At 45.7% G+C, this 18,784-nt stretch overlaps 1 protein-coding gene and 1 long non-coding RNA gene across 6 annotated transcripts in view; one reads left to right on the plus strand and one right to left on the minus strand.

The window, feature by feature from the left end:
• The window catches only part of SH2D4A (SH2 domain containing 4A), an 83,302-nt gene extending 72,993 nt beyond the window's left edge, over positions 1–10,309 (plus strand). For 2 of the 4 annotated variants that reach the window (XM_031669411.1, XM_031669410.1), the window contains exons 8-9: positions 7,424–7,647; positions 8,637–10,309. In XM_031669411.1, coding sequence (XP_031525271.1) covers positions 7,424–7,647; positions 8,637–8,729 — 317 coding nt within the window. In that variant the 3' untranslated portion in view covers positions 8,730–10,309. The remainder of the gene's footprint in view (positions 1–7,423; positions 7,648–8,636) is intronic. The other 2 variants (XM_017961821.2, XM_009212607.3) reach the window with 2 other exon arrangements.
• Positions 1,972–18,246, minus strand: LOC103886666. 2 transcript variants are annotated; one of them, XR_002523721.2, is made up of 3 exons: positions 16,434–18,246; positions 15,873–16,037; positions 1,972–6,171 (listed from the first exon to the last, which is right to left on the minus strand). It is a non-coding gene; the product is annotated as an uncharacterized LOC103886666 (long non-coding RNA). The 2 variants fall into 2 exon arrangements; XR_004185757.1 differs by having other exon boundaries at positions 1,972–3,645; positions 6,046–6,171; positions 15,873–18,246.
• Positions 18,247–18,784: the final 538 nt, after the last annotated feature.

Raw genomic sequence — 18,784 nt, forward strand, 5'->3', positions numbered from 1 at the left:
CTTGATTTGTTTCTTTTAGCTGTCTTTTGCTCTCATGGCATACAACTGAACCTGCCCTCCCGGTGATTTGGTCCCACCAGTACTTTATATATATTTTAAGCTACTTAGCAAGCACATCCTTTTTACTTTGGTGGAATAGCAATATAGTTCACATTTCAGCTTTTTTTTTTTTTTTTTTTGAGACAGACTCTTTCTCTGCTACCCAGGCTGGAGTGCAGTGACATGTCAGCTCACTGTAGCCTCCACCTCCCAGGTTCAGACGATTCTCCTGCCTCTGCCTCAGGAGTAGTTGGAATTACAAGGCATGTGCCACCATGCCTGGCTAAGTTTTGTACGCCTGGCTAAGTTTTGTAGAGAGCATGTTGTCCAGGCTGGTTTCGAACTTGACTTCAAGTGATCCACCCGCCTCAGCCTCCCAAAGTGCTGGGATTACAGGCCTGAGCCACCACGCCTGGCCACACTTCAGCTATTTTGATTTCTTCCATTTTTTGATACATTCCACTGACTCTTTAGAGGGTTACTCTGAACCTCCTGGAGGTAGTTATTCTCTGGAATTGTTGTTCCCTACAGATGGTTGTTAAGGTAGAATCCTGTGTCCCACTCCTCCCCACTTCCCTTCTACTCCTGACAGTTTGTCACGCACAGCTCCTTCAAAACGGGGACAGATACCACCCTAGACAGAGCATATGTCACTCAATAGGTTGCATTAAGAAGGGCTCATGGAGGCTTCCCAAAATTTCTTTCAGTCTAAGATCTTAGCAGACCTATGAGTCAGTAGTTCTGATCCTTGACTTATTAAGGAGCTTCTCAGTGATCATCTGTCCTTTGACTATTTTGCTGAAGAATGGAGATTTCTTAATTGTGGGGCCATCAATATTCTGCCCACCTGTCACAAAGGGATTTTCAAGCTTCTGTCTTCACCGAGCACAAAGTAGTTATTTATGTGATTTCTCAAAGCCTCTTTGTTCTTAAACCTCAGATGACATATATATCCTGCCTCATTTACATGGATGATTCACACATTTTATGGAGTGGATAGGCTGTGGCCAGCAGCAGTACATCACTGCTTGTGTGTGGCGGAGAAGGACAGCTGGAAGTCCATTCCCGGGCAGGGCTCCTTTTGGCATGAAGGCTTCACCTACATTAATGTCATTAAAGCAAAGCACGTTTTATCCAAATTATTCTCCAAGGTTCCCCTATAAAATTGCTTAGTATTTGTTCAGATTGTAAAGCAACTGGAGAAGATGAAACAAAGAGGCGAAAACTACACCCATTAATTTGGATTTCGGAAGAGTTAGCTTTTCTGCAGAACATTCTATGCAATGCTGGCTTTTTCCTGGAAGAACCTGACTTTTCTCATAAATTACTCAGTGCAGCAGGCTTCCTGCAAAAATGCCACTATGTTTGCCAGTAATGTGGAGAATAGCCCATTGGCCCCAAGCTCTTACTTGGGTTTTTGCCAATGATGCACTGGAGTCCTCATCCTGACACTATGACAGGATGGCAGTGGCTGTGCCTGGGAGCCCCAAGCTTCCCACTACACACGCCCAGGACTGGACGCTTCTAGTTCCCTGTCGTGCTCTTGGAGTCCTGAGGTTGCCTAAAGGGGCCTCACAGGCAAGGGACAGGTACAGTGGGTGTGTGAGAACCTAAGAAGAGAGCTTCTGTTTTGGGGGTTTCACCTGGAATTTTGAATAGAAAAGGGATTCTACTGTTTAATTTAGTATTTTAAAAGTCATGTGTTTGTCTTCAAACTTTTGTCATCACATGCTTTAAAAAAAAAAAAAAAAAAAAAGACAGGGTCTTGCTCTGTCACTCAGGTTGGAGTTCCATGGTGTGATCACAACTCACTGCAGCCTTGACTATCTGGGCTCAGGTGATTGTCCCACCTCAGGCTCCTGAGCAGCTGGAAATGTGGGTGTGTGCCACCACACCCAGCTAATATTTTTTGTTTTTTTCTTTGTAGAGATGGGGTCTTGCCATGTTGCCCAGGCTAGTCTCAAACTCCTGGTCTCAAGTGATCCTCCCACCTCAGCCTCCCAAAGAGCTGAGATTACAGGTGTGAGACAGGGCACCTGGCCATGACCATCAAATGCCTTAATTTTTATTTCTGTACGATCACATGCTTTCTTGACAGTTTCTTCTGACACAGCCAGGTGATGCCGCCTCACTTCTTTATGCCAAGGGAAAGTAAGTAAGTAGCAGTTAAGAGCATGTCCCTGGGGCCACAGTGCCTGGCTTCAAAATCTGAGTTCCCCCGTTAATTAGCTGTGTGGCTTTAGGCAGTCACATGACTGTGTCCTTCTGTCCCTGATATGTATAATGCAGATCATTAGGGGTTGTTCCTGCCTCAGTATGTGGATGTAATTTGTTGTTAATATTTGTAAAGCATGAAGAACTGTGTGGCACATAATAAGCCCTAGTTAATAAGTGTTAGCCATTTAAGATAATGAAGTGAGGATGAATAATGCTAATAGTTCTGATCCTTGGCTTACTAAGGAGCTTCTCAGTCCTCAGCAGCATGAATGCTAAGCTTAGATTTTGGAAGAGTCACTGTCCCCACATCAAGGCATACTACACATATGTAACCAGTGAAAAATGCATCTTCTTTAAGTTACCAAGGTGAGAAATGAACACTGCTTTGTGAAATAAAGACCCATTTTATTTTCAGTTCGTTCCACGAAAATTCCATGAGCCTGGTGGGTTAAAAAGCAAAACCCTACAATAGGAGACAAAAACCCTGGAAGTGTCATTTGCTAATCCTGCAAGCTTGGGTACTTGCCTCATCTATAAAATAGAGATGATGATAACATCAGCTCTGCTTTTTAGAGATAACAACTCTAAAATGCAGTGGAAGCACGCTGAACAGTGTGGTACGCCAGTGCAAAGCAGGTGTTTTGTCTGAGAGAATGGGTGACAGCATTGGCCCTGAGGTCAGCCAGCCTGGGTCTAATCCCAGTGCTTCTCCCGACCTACCCGAATGACCTTAAGCAGGGTATGCAAGTTTTCTCATCCATTATTTGAGGATAATAACAATATGTCTATGTAGGGTTGCTGTGAGGATGAAAGGAGGTAATACAAACTTTATTTGGCTATCTTTGATTTTTAGACACACATTTTCCAGACACAGGAGTTGTACAAATGTACCCAAATAATATTTAGACCTGGTGGCACTTCAGAGAAAGACGAAATGCATCTCTTGTCCCTGTGATCACAATTCTTAGACAAGAGGAAGTGGCTGCACCGAAGTGTCCCAGAGAAGGGAGTTTCTGACTTGATTATAAGACACAAGCATTCATTAAACCCTTTTCTGGCCATCTTCTAAGTGGCAGGTGCTGAGTGTGTAAAAATAAATAAGATGGAGTAGTTGGCCTCGAGGAGGTCACCAGGAAGTCGGGGAGGGCAGGACAGTCACGGCAGAAAGTTCTGTGAATTCTTGGATAGAAGCGAAAACTAGCTGAGTACACAGATGGAGGTCAGTACAGGTGAGACCTTGCATTGACCACTTGAGTGCTCAGATGGAGGTGGCAGCAGGTGCGCAGCAGGTCTAGGAGAAACTGAGACTGACTGCCCGGGCTAGGATCAGGACGCGTCATGCTCTTGAGTTGAATCTTGCCGAGTGAGTAGGAGTTTTCCAGGAGGAAGCTGTGGAGAAAGATACCACTGAACCGCCTTGTGGGGCAGTCATTACCACTTGGATTTCCAACTGGAGCCTACTGGAGTTTGAGTTACTTTCAGGTTCTTGGGTCTGTTTACCCTCTCCTATGCAAAAAGTAGTTCCCTGGGGCCTTTACCTAGGCAAAATGTTCATTCTAGAGAGGTTTAGAGCTACACTATCCAGTTAGGGTAGCCCCTAAACACAGGTGGCTTTTGACATCAAAATGAATCAGAAATAAGCCCTATTTCAGTGCTCAGTAGCACATGTGGCACTATTTGCATTATCACACAGAGAGCGGAGTGGGACCTTCTCCAGCTGTGACGAACCCCTGTGCTGGTGCTCTTGTGTAGGCTCTCAGGAGTTTCAGTTCCTGCTTTGCCCCAGGCTCCTGAGGGCCAGACACTGCCCATCAGACCACACGCAATCTGCTTTCTTCTGGGCTGCCAGAGGTCTGCCAGTCGCGGCCTGGATTCAACTGTAAAATCAACAGACTGTTGCCTGGGTGAAAATCTGGTTCACTAAACTGATGGACTAAAATATTCCAACCTGGGCACCATGGCAAAACCCCATCTCTACAAAAATTTGCTGGGCACGGTGGCACGTGCCTGCAGTCCCAGCTACCCAGGAGGTCGAGGCTGCAGTGAGCCATGATCGCATCACTGCACTCCAGCCTCCAGCTTGGGCAATGGGGTAAGACCCTGTCTTAAAAAAAAATTATTTATCCGTTTTCACTAGCACAGAAATCCTCCTAGGACCCCAGGTTTGGTTCTTTTAAGCTGTGTGGAGAGAGATCAGGTCAGAGGGAAGCAGCACCAATGTCATGGCCTTTAGGGCTGGGGGGAAGACCCTTGCTTCAGAATTCTTAGAGTTGTGCAAAGGGCACCTCAGGGGATAAGTACTATGAGAAGGTTGACTGAGGCCCGGTGCGGTGGCTCACACCTATCATCCCAGCACTTTGGGAGGCCGAGGTGGGCAGATCACTTGAGGCCAGGAGTTTGAGACCAGCCTGGCCAACATGGTGAAACCCTGTGTCTACTAAAAATACAAAAAATTAGCTGGGCATGGTAGTGGGCTCCTGTAACGCCAGCTACGCAAGAGGCTAAGGCATGAGAATCACTTGAACCCAGGAGTCAGAGATTGCAGTGAGCCGAGATCGCACCACTGCACTGCAACTTGAGTGATTGTTTAAAAAAAAGAAAACGTTGAGTCCTCAGTGATCAGTATCTAACCTAGGATTTTGGTTTTGTGCTCAAGAATTCCCTATCCCAGCAGATAAACCTAACTGCTTGCCAGTAATCACAACCAGGACACCCCAAATGCACACACTGCCCCTGATGGATTCATGACAAATTGTACATTGACCTGTGTATGTAGCTGCACCAAGCCGGTTTGCTATTAAGGAATAGTAATCCTCTTACAAAGCAAAAGAAGCAAAGACAAACGACCTCTTGGATCATTCAAAGCCTAGTCTCCAGGGCACTTCCCTTTGGAACCTGCCCAATCCCATGGTGTACAAGGAGTCTCTGCTATGACCTGTGCTTTGCCACCAACACGTTTGATTGGGTTCTGGTGTCCCAGGAGATTAGATGGCACCAAGATCTGTGCGTAAGGCTAACAGGCTTTTGGAAAGTTTTAGTTACAGTAACGACGACCTCATCTTAAAAGGCATTTGACCTTAGTTAGCCCAGGTTTGGTGATCATTTTCCAGAATAGCTTTTATTTTAGGAATTCAGATTCATCTGGATCATTTCCAGATGTCATAAATTATAACATCTGGCCCATCTGTTGAAACAACCTGGAATTTCATAGTGAGCCATCAGTCTAGGAGGAGGGACTAATCTTTTTCTGGAATGCTGCTTCTCCTCCAATCGTGGCTGCTTGTTTCTGAAGGGGACTTTTCAGGGTCGTTGAAAAGCATCCCTGGGTTTCGGAGACAGCCTCATACAGTGTCTTCAGAGATTTGCCATGTGCAGTCCCCACATGGGCTGGTACCTGGTGCCTTGTTTCAATGTATGGTTGTCACTTGTAATTTATCACTGGGACCAGATATGCTTAGGAAGGGGAAACACACACACAGAAGCGGCAGCCTGTATCTGATGGAACTTAGATAGCCATGATTTGAGTACCTCATGTGGATAGTGGAGCATCTGAACCAAGAGGCTCCCTCAGTGTCCGTGGTGCCTGCAGTGTCCAGTGGGTCTGTCTCAGCGGGGAAGGGGTGAAAAAGCCACTGGACGTGATGGGTACAAGGCATGTGCATCAGTCATCTGCTGGGAATGGGTATAATAGAGCCACAGCCCCTAGGAGCAAGGCCCTGGTCTGTTTCAAGGACATTGACTATCTGCAAGTCGGGGAGACTGGCCTTTTCATCCACTCCCAGCTCTTACCTGGAGCTCACACTGGGTTGACCTTCCTACACGGGGACTCTGCAGTGGGACATCTGGGGTCTATGTCCTCCCAAATAGGAAACAGGAGAAGAAGAGGCAGGAGAAGGGCTGGTTGGATGATCTTGGCTAGGAGAAAACAGACAATTTTTAAAATCCTCCTGTCATTCAAAGTCTGTTTATAGAAGAGAGAACAGAAACGGTTTTCTTTTACTCTGGAGGGAGTTCACTTCCCAATTAACTGTACTACCAAGACAAAAGGGCTGTGGGAGCCCATTGCCTTTTCCTAAGGTGGTTCTGTTACTGTTTTGTTTTCCTAATAATAAGGTACTGAGTATCAACAGGGAGCCAACAAGGCAAGAGTTTTATCTGCCGAAATGAAAAAGGGCACGCGTAGAACGCTGTTCCTCCCTCCCAGATCACAGCTCACTGAATAATTCATTGACTTCCCCATCTTTCCAAGATGCATTTCTGCACTTTCTATGAGTTTTACAGCATTATCTATTCATCGACGAATTATGATGGGAATAAAAAATTTGGAACATGAGTCACACCTCATGAGTTTGGACTAACTGGGGAAAAGGCTGGTCTGGAGTAAGAGTGTGAATTCATGATGTCTATATATAACTTCATATATGTATATGAAGACACACATATAGTTTTATTCCTTTAAATGCCAGTGTAGTGTCATTTAGCAGCAGCTACAGTCTAAGGTACTTTACAGAACTGAGTCTGACTTGGCTCGGTCACTAAATGGCTGCGCCTCCCACACCAGGGACTCTCAACTTCAGCACTACTGCTATTTGGGGCTGGATCATTCTTTGTCTCATAGGCTGTTTAGCAACATCCCTAGCCTCTACCCACTAGATGCTAGTGGCATCCTCCATCCATGACAATCAGGGTCTCTCTCAGACACTGTCCTGGTTGAGAACCACTGTCCTAGACCAAGTCAAATCACGCCCCAGGCCATTGAGTCCTTATTGGTAAACTGAGGTGGCCTAGGGAGAATATCTTAAAATCCCCTCCCAGATCAAACATTCCCAGGATGAGCATCAATGCATCCCGCTAGACCCTCATAAACTGTCTAACACCTGTGTGAAATGGGTGTATAAAGTGGAAATATGTTCCTCTTAAAGTTGACATTTAAGCTCTCATGTATACCTCCATACATGGTTTTTATACAGTTTGCCTCTGTAACCTATTCATGTCTAATTAGCAAATACCCACAGAATATTCCATATTCCTAAGAAGCCCAAAACAGACTTAAAATTGCTCTTACTGTGTCTTAATTGTCACTGACTATCCATGCAACTGGATTTAACAGAGGAGAGTTTAGGAAATGATTTGGCTGAAATACCTGCCTTTTTTTGCTTTGCCACAGGAATTCTCACACTCAAGAAAGCAAATGAACTTCTTCTGAGCACAGGCGTGCCCGGCAGTTTTCTCATCCGTGTCAGTGAAAGGATCAAAGGCTATGCCCTGTCCCACCTGTCAGAGGACAGCTGTAAACATTTCCTCATCGATGCCTCTGCAGACTCCTACAGCTTCCTGGGCGTGGACCAGCTGCAGCACGCCACCCTGGCAGATTTGGTGGAATATCACAAGGTGAAGCAATGCATAAACTTAATTTGCCTTCTGAGTTACTGTCCTGTAGCAGCTCTAACAATGAATGACAATGACAAGGAAAAGGACTGAGACAAGTACGTGGGGCGGAGGGGTTGTCTTTGGTAATTGTTCCTGATAATCAGGATTGTTAATTGCGTTTCATTTATCTTAGAACCTAGTTCTTCCTTCAATACTCAGGGAACCCCACTGAGGCAGAGAATACAGGAAATGCTAAAGAAAAGAAAAAATAAAAGCTGTAGCCACATGGATCACATATGACAGCAGTCCCCAGCCTTCCTGGATGACAGTTTCTCCATGGACTAGGGGTTGGGGGATGGTTTCAGGATGATGTAAGCACATTACATTTATTGTGCATTTTATTTCTATTATTACATTGTTATATGTAATGAAATAATAATACAGTTCAACGAAGTGTAGAATCAGTGGGAGCCCCGAACTTGTTTTCCTGCAACTAGACGGTCCCATCTGGAGGTGATGGGAGACGGTGACAGATCATCAGGCATTAGATTTTCATAAGGAGCACACAACCTAGATCCCTCACATGCACAGTTCACAATAAGATTTGCATCCGATGAGAATCTAATGCTGCCACTGATCTGACAGGAGGCAGAGCTCAGGCAGTAATGTGAACAACAGGGAGCGGATATAAATACAGATGAAGCTTTACTCCACTGCTCACCTCCTGCTATACAGCCCCGCTCCTAACAGGCCACAGACTGGTACTGGTCCATGGCCCTGAGGCTGGGGACCCCTGACCTATGAGAACAGTCTTAAGTTAGAACTCAAGCCCTGGAGGGAAAGAGAGTACCTGGCCACATGTGGATAAGAAAAATGCCTCTTAAGATGATCATAAACCACGAAAGCTTCGTGTAAATCCTGGGTAGGCAGCTAGCGATGTCCTCTGAGGAAGTAGGAAGAGCATGTGGTTGCTACTCACACTGTTTGACCCTGTGCCTTCTGACTGACAGGAGGAACCCATCACTTCCCTGGGAAAGGAGCTCCTCCTCTATCCCTGCGGTCAGCAGGACCAGCTGCCTGACTACCTGGAGCTGTTTGAGTGACAGCCTCCATCAGGGTCATCCTACAGCCTCCAGCTGGGCTTTCCCCTGGACAAACGCCACCGCAACATTGATGTGTGAAGCCAAAAGCACCCTGCAGCAGAGCCAGTACTGATCAACTGAAAGCGTCCATGGAATCCTCATTGACACCTCTCTTCTGCACAAATACTGGAATTCAATGTCAAGAGAAAATGACCTCTGCTCATATTCAAAAGTAAAGGGAGAAGAGTCTCAATTTCAGCAAGCATCTGTCATGAAGGGTATGACCTTAATGATGTACATAAAGCAAACGAAGAAATGGAAACCTTTTAGAAAACCAGTATCTTTGTGAAGTATCATGTGACCCCTGTACTCCCTCTGTATCATCTCAGGAGGTTTCAGGGGCCTGTCAAGTTTCATGCTGGCTTTGGAATGCTGGCCAAAAAAAAAAAAAGCCTTTCCTGGCTGAGATGATGCTTAAAACACACCTCACTTACTGTACATGTTGGAACCAGGATACGAGAGACATAGAAAAACAGAAGTCACGAATGTAAATGGAATGAGAAGTTTTAAAACATAGGATGAGCGGCTTAACATGCATGAAAATACAGATGGACCTGCAGGAAAGTGAGCACACGTCACTGAGTTTGTTTTCTTCTTCTGGAGAATGGGGCCACGGCCTCTCCTGGCTCTAGAGTGCACAAAAAGGACAAAGCAAAGCATCTGCGCATATATATATATATATATATATTTTTTTTTATCAGTAGTGCATAGACCAGAACAGAATAAGCAGGCTGTTTGGATGCTACTTGTGGTTGAATTGTGTTCCCCCAAAATAGATAGTGAAGTCTTAACCCCCCATCCCCGTGAATGTGATCTGGTTTGGAAATAGGGTCTTTGCAAATATAGCCAAGTTAAGATGAGGTCACACTGGATTAGGGTAGGCCCTAAATCCAATGACTTACATCCTCAGGAGAAGAGAGAGGTTTGATAATAGAGACAAATGCAGTGGGAAGACGACCAGGGGACAAGAGGCAAGTTGGAGTGATGCAGCCAGAAGGGAAGGGACACCAAGATCGCTGGCCACCAACAGAAGCCAGGAGAGACGCATGGGACAGGTTCCCCCCAAGCCTCAGAAGGAAGCATGGCCCTGACTTTGGAATTCCAGACTCCAGAACCGGGAGAATAAATTTCTGTTGTTTTAAGCTGCTTAGTTCATGCTGATTTGTTACTATAGCACCAGAAAGCTAATACAGTCATTTATGTAATTACATAACCTGACACACAGGATTGACCCGTTAATTGCTGCCCAGTCCACCATTTTCATAATGAAGTAGAAATGGGAGGTAAGAAAAACATTCCAGCCAGTTCTGTTTAGCCCTGGGACACGTATTTGCCCTATCAGGAATCTTATGCCCTGCTGCATGCCCCACCCACCTTGGTCCACTCCCAGTCCGGGAATGGACTCTGGACACGGACTGAGGTGGCTCTGAGCCACTGGAGATCATTTTTCTGGGAGGATGGAAATTGGCTAGGACCTCTGGCCTAACTCTGTAGGTCAACACTCTTTTACATTGCCTTTTAATAAAAGCAGAATGATACAACAGTGTGGTTATGAGCTTGTTGGTTGCATCCAGCACTGACAGAGAAGGGGATGGTTGGCATGTGTGTTCTAATGAGAAAGAGGATGATGTTTTAGAGACAGGGTCTTGCTCTGACACCCTGGCTGGAGTGCAGTAGTGCGATCACAGCTCACTTCAGCCTCGAACTCCTGGCCACACGTGATCCTCCTGCCTCAACCTCCCAAAGTGCTAGGATTACAGATGTGAGATACTATGCCAGGTAGAGCTAGCTTTGAAACACAGATCATTGTTTAACTCTTTCTTGAAATGTTCCATGTGGTTTATATTGTGAAACTATTGTAAGGATCCATCTCTTTTTTGTTCCTGTTATTCAACAATCATGGCATTATTGAGAAACTTCTCATCTCTTCCCACCATTTTCTGTGTCACCTTGGACACGACGTTTTATCTCTGAGCGTCAGTTTTTGCTTCTGAACAACAAAATATGATTTAACTGGGTGATCTTTATTATTTTTATGCAATTCTGAAATTTTAAGGTTCCAGTGCTTCTCACTGGAATGAATGGAAAGTACCCCCTTGTCACTAATAATTAGGAAGACGTAAGATTCTAGTACAGGACGGGTGCGGTGACTCACGCCTACAATCCCAGCACTTTGGGAGGCCAAAGTGGGTGGATCATGAGGTCAGCAGTTCAAGACCAGCCTGGCCAACATGCTGAAACCCCGTCTCTACTCAAAATACAAAAATTAGCCGGGGACGGTAGCGTGCACCTGTGATCTCAGCTACTCAGGAGGCTGAGGCAGGAGAATTACTTGAATCTGGGAGGCAAAAGTTGCAGTGAGCAGAGATTAGGCCATTGTACTCCAGCCTGGGCTACAGAGCAAGACTCTGTGTTGGGGGGGGAAAGAAATCCAGTACCCTCCTGTGCCTACAGTTATCTTGTAGCAAATAAGTGTGCCCATATCCAGCTATAACTACACAAAGCAACATCCTACTAAAGGAAGATTTAGAAAACAGGAAGTTGCCCAACTGAATTAACCCATTACTACAAAGGGGAGTAGATGTGGGTTCTGGACTAGTTTATCCTATTTGTTGCTGACAGAAAAATACACTGTCAGTGTTGGATGATATGATGGCATGAATGATAGTTGAAATTCTTAGGGAAGGAGAATGGTTTACAGATTTCAGAAACTGATTTCAACTGAATGGGATTCTGGAGGCCTGAACTGTCATCCGAGCTGTGCTGTGGTCTCAGTCCTGCCTACATCTACCCTGAGTTACGGTCTAAGGTGAAGATGTCCAAACTCTGATCGATCCTGGTCTCCTCCTGTTGCCTCCGCAAGCCCAGCTCCTTGACCTGCCTGCACAAGGTTTCTGGGTCTAGGAATGCTGGCCTCATGTTACTGTCCTGGTTCTCAAGCCTAGGGGCTCTGGTCTGCATACCCTGACTCACTGGGCCTGTGCCCAAATGCTACTCCCTGCCCATCTAGATTCTTCTCTCCCACAATTCTGGAATCTCCCTCCCACAGTCATGTAAGATTTTCTGGCTGCCACCGTATTGCCAGATGCTCACAGACGCATCAGGTCACCTGCAAGGACCCTGCTTCTGGCCTCCTATCCTACCCTGCTGCAGTACGATGCACAAGGAAGGTCACTTGGCCCCCAGTGTCACCAGCAGTGCTAGCTAGGCAGTCTCAAGAAGTGTTTTCTGGTCAGGCACGGTGGCTCATGCCTGTAATCCCAGCACTTTGGGAGCCAAGGCAGGTAGATCACAAGGTCAGGAAATTGGGACCATCCTGGCCAACACGGCGAATCTCAGTCTCTACTAAAACAAACAAACAAACAAACATGCTTTCTGGCTCAGAGCTTACCCTAAAAAGTGAGAAAACACAGGGTAAGTTAGGAAAAAAAAAGATCAGAGAAGTCAGGTCACCAAAAAGACCTCCAAGACATTCCCACCCAAAATTGCCTATCTGAGCGAATGCTTTGGAATTAAGCATCCTTTGCTAACATGACACGAAATCTTTTAGATTAAAAAAAAATTTATGGCTTCAAGTTTTGCAATTGCCACCTTTTGTAAAGGCTGTTTTCTTAATGCACTAGAGTGCAAACATGTTTTATGGCCCCCACACACGGATTTTCAGGCTCCTGCTACTTGGTGACAGAGAAGACACAAATGCATGTGTTATGCATGGATACGTTTCCATGGGGCCTCTTTGCTTTCATATTTATCCAGAACGTGGTAAATGCTTTCCTTTCAGGCTGCAATTCACAGGGTTTGTTTTGTTTTGTTTTAGAACATACGTTTTCTACAACTGTATCTTTAAATAATCTGTTTGAATTTAGCTTTGCTCTTCATCAGGACTAGCTATAAATGTTTGATTTTTCTTTGCTTTTCATGTGGTATTCTCACCCCCATTGTTTTCATCTCTCCCTTCTTTTCTGTTGTATTTTAGGAGAGCTCTTGCATCTGTCCTTTCCCCATCAGAGATTAAATTTTCTACAATGTTAATTCTGCACTGCACTGCCTCCAGGTGGATTTTAGTACCACTTTTACATTTCCAGCTACTTCCCATCCTACCTTCTCTTCCTGTGCAGGGATCTTTAGGCTTCCCACTGCTTCCCCAGACTGACAATTGTCAGGAAGCTTAAATGATAAAAGTACCCTATTCTAATTGTGGCAAAAACACTTTATTTGATAATCAGCTGCTCGATATAGTAGAGAGCAGGCCCAGCAGGTTTGGGGTGGGGTCCTGGCTATACCATAACTAACTGTGTGGAGTCGTTTAAAGAAAAACAGTAACTAAGCCTGTCTGAGCTTCAGTTTCATCTCTCAGACAGATGTTACTCAAGTCACCTGGGTTCTGAAGATTAGGAAAGAAATATGTTAAATATCTGGCATCCAGAAAGCTCTCCATGGGCCCAGCATGGTGGCTTACACCTGAAATCCCAGCTCCTTGGGAAACTGAGGCAGGAAGATTGCTTGAGCCCAGGATTTTGAGACCAGTCTGACCCACATAGTGAGACCCCACCTCTACAAAAAAATACCAAAATTAGCCAGGTGTGATTGGCATGTGCCTGTAGTCCCAGCTACTTAGGAGGCTGAAGTCAGAGGATCACTTGAGCCCAAGAGTTCGAAGCTGCAGTGAACTATGATTGTATTACTGCACTCCAGCCTGGGTGACAGAGTGAGACCCTTTCTTTACAAAGAAAAGAAAAGAAAAGAAAAGAAAAGAAAAGAAAAGAAAAGAAAAGCAAGCCAGCTCTCCATAAACAGTAATTGGGTAATTGCCTTTGCCTTTTCCTAGTGAGTTATGAGTCCAACAAAACCAGGATCCTTGCACTGCAAACTTCCCCTTTGTCAACTCAGTTTATGTGACCACTGGGCTGTTTATCCCCCATCCTTGTTTCCTAGAATTTCTGAGATGAATTTTAAGAAGGAAGAGGAAACTTCTGAAGAGTAAGGGATTTAATGACCAACCACACAATACATTCATTTGCCAGTTGACCTGCAGAGAATCGGCTCACTTGGTCTGGATCTGAAGTGGCACAGAGGGGCTTTTTCTAATGTCTGATTTTGACAATCCCGAAATTAGCAGTAACCAGTTTTTACCCACAAATCAGCCATTGTCCAACTGGCTCTGCTGCCTCATGATTCCTGATTACAAATCCCCAAGTATTTGCCTCCCATTTCGACCAGGAGACATCACAAACCCAGTTCCCTTTGAGATGAACTCTGCCTGTCTCCCAGCTAGGTCAGGCAATGCCAAGAAAACTCCCCCACATTCTGTTTTTCTCAGTCTAAATCAGCTTGGGCTTTTCTTCAATTGGGAGGATGTTTCTTGTTGAAATCTTCCCACCAATGAAGTTGAGATCCTGGGAGCCCTGCATGGGCCTGCACCTCAATAACCAGACAGAATGGCAAATGCCTTGCCCTCCAGGGGTGCCCTCCCAATGGTGTGCCAGCGCTCAAGAAAAGCTTTGCAACCAAGCCGCTCCCTGCTGCTTCCGACAGCCTGCCATGCCAGGGCTGTGATTTTGACGTAGCTTCATTTGAGGCTGATAAAGAACAAGTGATGTAAATAAGCTTCTCCTTCAGCCTTTCTTTGAACTTAATTTGGGTGTTTTTCTGGTTTTTCATTGACTTATGTAATCCATTTCAAATGGGCTTTAACATCTAAGCAGGCCAGATGATGTTTACTGTTGTCATTTTTGAAACCCTGGAGTGACAGGGTGAGTTGGCAGTGGGGGTAGAAGCTTCAGGAATCACAATGGAGGTGGAGGAAGTGGCCTGGCATGGCTGCACTTCATTCCAAGCTCAAGTATCTGACTCAGGTTGATGAAGAATAAATCCAGTTCACCAGACATTCCACCCAGGCTGAAGGTCGTTCGGTTAGTCCCGGACAGAGGCTGCCATGGATGGCTGGCCCTCACTGAGTCCCTGGGGCGACTGTGGAGGCTGGAGAAAGGTCTTCAAGAAGCACAGCCCTACTTCTCTCCCCAGAGCAATGCCCGCCCTTCCCAGGCTGTGACCTTCCCCAAGGCGGCCCTGCCCTGCCCCTCCTCCCCTACAGTTCTGTCCACCTTCTTGCTAGAATAGCAGACAAGGCCATACACAGCCGAGGAGACACTGGGGGTGACTACTCCAGAGGGCGTGTTCAAAGGATCAGTAACGCACAGTTTGAAAGGCACCTCTGCTGACAGGAAAGAACATATTCTGTGTGTTGAAAAAAACTACCGTCAAAACCCCCCAACCAACTGGCACCATCCCCATAGTTTTTGGCAGCAAGAGCAAAGCACTGAGCCCTGCCAGGAGAAACAGCTTTGAATTAAAATATAAAGCTAATCAGAATATGGATCACACGAAGCTGCCAGTCATTTTATGTGTGTGGGGAGTAAAACACCCCTGCCCTGCTAAGAAACTGCCCAAGGTCATTATCTCAAATCAGCAATTCTCACGAACAGTATCAAGTCTTTTCTTAAAAAAAGCAAGTATTCCCACCTGCTGTCCCCTCCTACTCAAATCATTTTTATTCTTTCTTTCTTTTCGTTTTTTTCGAGACAGTCTCACTCTGTCACCCAGGCTAGAGTGAAGTGGCGCGATCTCAGCTCACAGCAACCTCCGCCTCCCGGGTTTCAAGTAGTTCTCTGCCTCAGTCTCCCGAGTAGCTGGGATTACAGGCGCCCACCACCAAGCCTTGCTAACTCTTTTTTATTTTTAGTAGAGACGGGGTTTCACCATCTTGGCCAGGCTGGTCTTGAACTCCTTACCTCATGATCCACCTGCCTCGGCCTCCCAAAATGCTGGGATTACAGGCGTGAGCCCCCGTGCCAGGCCATCACTCTTTCAGGGTAATGTCGGAATCCTGCATGAGAGCCAGATTCCAGGGCTCTGATCCCATATGGAGTCCTAACACTGCCTGTCCTTGCAGAGCGGCTGGAGGGCTTGGTCAGATGCCTTAGCTGTTCCTAGATCCCTGTGTTAGCAAGCTTTCTTTCCTTGTTAGGTGATTTCTCAGGTGGGACTAGAGAGCAGAGAAATGGTAGAAAACTGAGAATCAAAAACAACAGGCTGGGGACTTACCACTAGGCCAAAGCTCGTTCCCGCAGACCTTCCAATCCATCCGGAGCTGGCCATGTGATGGGTCATGGTCAGGGACAATGACGGTCATATCAGTCTGAAGCTGGCTATTCACTGGTTGGATCTCTGGGCAAGTTCTTCAACGTTTCTGATCCCCATTCTCTGCACCTGGAAAATGAAAGTAATGATATTATCTAGCTTAGAAGATTGGGGTAATGAACATAAGGTTCCTAGCTATGCTCCTGACTTCAAAACCCTGTAAAGCTTCTCAGCTGCCTAGGAGGGTATCAACGCCATATTACTGAGTGTGGAACGTAAGGTAGAAATTACCCATTAAATTTCACACTCCTAGTAACCCTTCTCCTTCAGATAAATTAAGTTTTCAGAATGACAAAAAGAACGACAGTGTACATGATGGCTTCATAATCTTTACTGTATTGCCTGTAAGAGCCGTCTGATTATATCCAAGCAGCACTAGGGATACCAAGAAGCTTAAAAGACACTGCCAGATACACAACTGTATGTGAGGAACTGTGTGTTGAATGCTAATAACTAAACACCTACCGTATGCCTGATGCATCCGAAGTGCTTCAAACATATGAACCCATTTAATCTTTAAAACAATTGCATGATATACAAGGGATTGAATCCATCACGCTGAATGAGGAGATCGAGGTACGAAGACATCTAGCGACTCCTTTAAATTAAAGATCCTGTAAATTGCAAGAGAAATAACTGGAATCTGAACCCACGTTGTTTGGCTGGAAAAACCGTGATATCAACTACTCTACTGAGCTGAACCTTGATTATATAAAATTAGGTGAGAGGATTTTTCCTGAAACAAAAACATTAGTAAAAGGAGATTCTGGGTAGCTATTTTCCTAGGCCTGATCTTCATCGCTGATGTGGAAAGGGGCAGTCAACCACATTTACAAATACAAAGAGGGGCTAGGAGGTAGATGACTGCAGAAAAAAGAGCCCAGGGAGCCCAGGTATGTCACTTGGAGGCAATGATGTGTTGATATAATATTTAACAATGGGCCAGGCCTAGGGGCCCAGGGGTGGTGAGGATGGCTGATTGGCAGCATTTGCCAATTGCCAGAGTCCCTGGTGTAAATCCTCCCACCATGGTGTATTTCACGCTACAACCCAGTCAACATGGAGTGAGGACTGGGAAGAAATGCTCAAAACTGGCTCCCACCAGGTTGTACCAGTACGCCACTGCCTGAAGGAGACCCCCAGTGTATTAGAGAGCCCAGCTCAGTAAGATAACCTGTGCTGGTCACTGGGCAGTTTAGGGATAGGAACAGAGAGAGCATGCAGAGCTGGAAGGGGCCTCAGGCAAGCCCAAGACTCACTGCTTCCTCAGCAGCATCCTTGAGAATGTGCAATGTGACTGGGTTCTTGAAACCACTGTTCTGGTACAGCTTTCCTTTGCTAAGTTTAAATTCCAGCCTCCTAATTCTAATGTTTTCGTGGGACCTTCTACCATCCTTCTTTTCTGTATGTCTTGGGCAGGCAATGGGGGTATTCTCCTCTAGCATGTTGCTAAAGAGGGCCTCTACCCTTTGATAAAACTGTTTTACCTGAATAAGCTTTAAAAAAGAAATACCATAGTTTAATATCATGCTGTTCCACCTCCTCATCAGCTACTCTCTGCAACTTTAAAAAACCCAATTCGTAACTGCACAGCCATAAAAAAGAACAAAATAATGTCTTTTGCAGCAACATAGATGGAACCAGAGACTATTATCCTAAACAAATTAACACAAGAACAGAAAACCAAACACTGCGTATTTTCACTTCTAAGTGGGAGCTAAATGATAAGAACCCATGAACACAAAGAAGGGAACAAAAGGCACCGGGGCCTACTTGAAGGTGGACTGTGGGAGGAGGGCGAGCACTGAAAAATACGTACTGCACTTATTACCTGGGTGACCAAAGAATCTGCACACCAGACCCCCGCAACACACATTTTACCCATGTAGCACATCTGCACAGGAACCTCCTAAAAAGTTGGAAAGGACACAAATTCTTGGGCATCTGTGATATGCAATTTAAACAAGTACAAAAATGGCTGATGAGCCCACAGAGTGTGGCCTGGATGGGGCCACCTGTGAGTCACCTAGACCCGCCCAGTGCCACAGTCAGAACATTGGATTGCCACCGCCAGCCTTGTTAGAAATGCATCCTTCTGACACTGGAAGGATATGGGCAAGAGCGTGCAGGTCACTCACCACAAATCCAGCAGAACCACGGCAGAGACAGGTCGAACACATGTCCTCAAGTCACTAGTATCATCAGAGCATATGAAAAAAAATACACATTTTTGAGACCAGGTCTCACTCTTACCCAGGCTGGAGTGCAGTGGTGCAATCAGGGCTCACTGCAGCCTCAACCTCCTGGACTCAAGTGATCCTCCCACCACAGCCTCTGGAGTATCTGGGACTACAGGTGCGCACCACACCTAATTTTGTATTTTTTTTCTAGAGACAGGGTCTCACTATGTTGCCCAGGCTGGTCTCAGACTCCCAGGCTCAAGTGATCCTCCCACCTTGGCCTCCCAAAGTGCTGGGATTACAGGCATTAACCACAGTGCCCAGCCACACATGACGATACTAAGCACAGAGTTGAAAGGGGCCTTGGAAATCATTTCTCAATTTCCTCTAATGAAAACAGACAAGTTAATGTATAAATAATTCAAGTTTTTCATTATGGTTCTCTTCTCCCTCTAGCCCAGTGATTCTTTACCAGGGGTGATTTCCCCTCAAAGGACTTTTGAGCATGACTGGAGACAATTTGGTTGTCAAAACTGGGTAGGAGACGCTCCTGGCTTCTAGTGGGTATAGGTTAGGGATGTGGTTAAACATCCCACAGGATAGAAGACAGCCCCCCACAGCAAAGAGTTACCTTGT

This window comes from Papio anubis, chromosome 8 (genome assembly GCF_008728515.1).
Source record: "Papio anubis isolate 15944 chromosome 8, Panubis1.0, whole genome shotgun sequence".
NCBI classification, from domain to species: domain Eukaryota; kingdom Metazoa; phylum Chordata; class Mammalia; order Primates; family Cercopithecidae; genus Papio; species Papio anubis.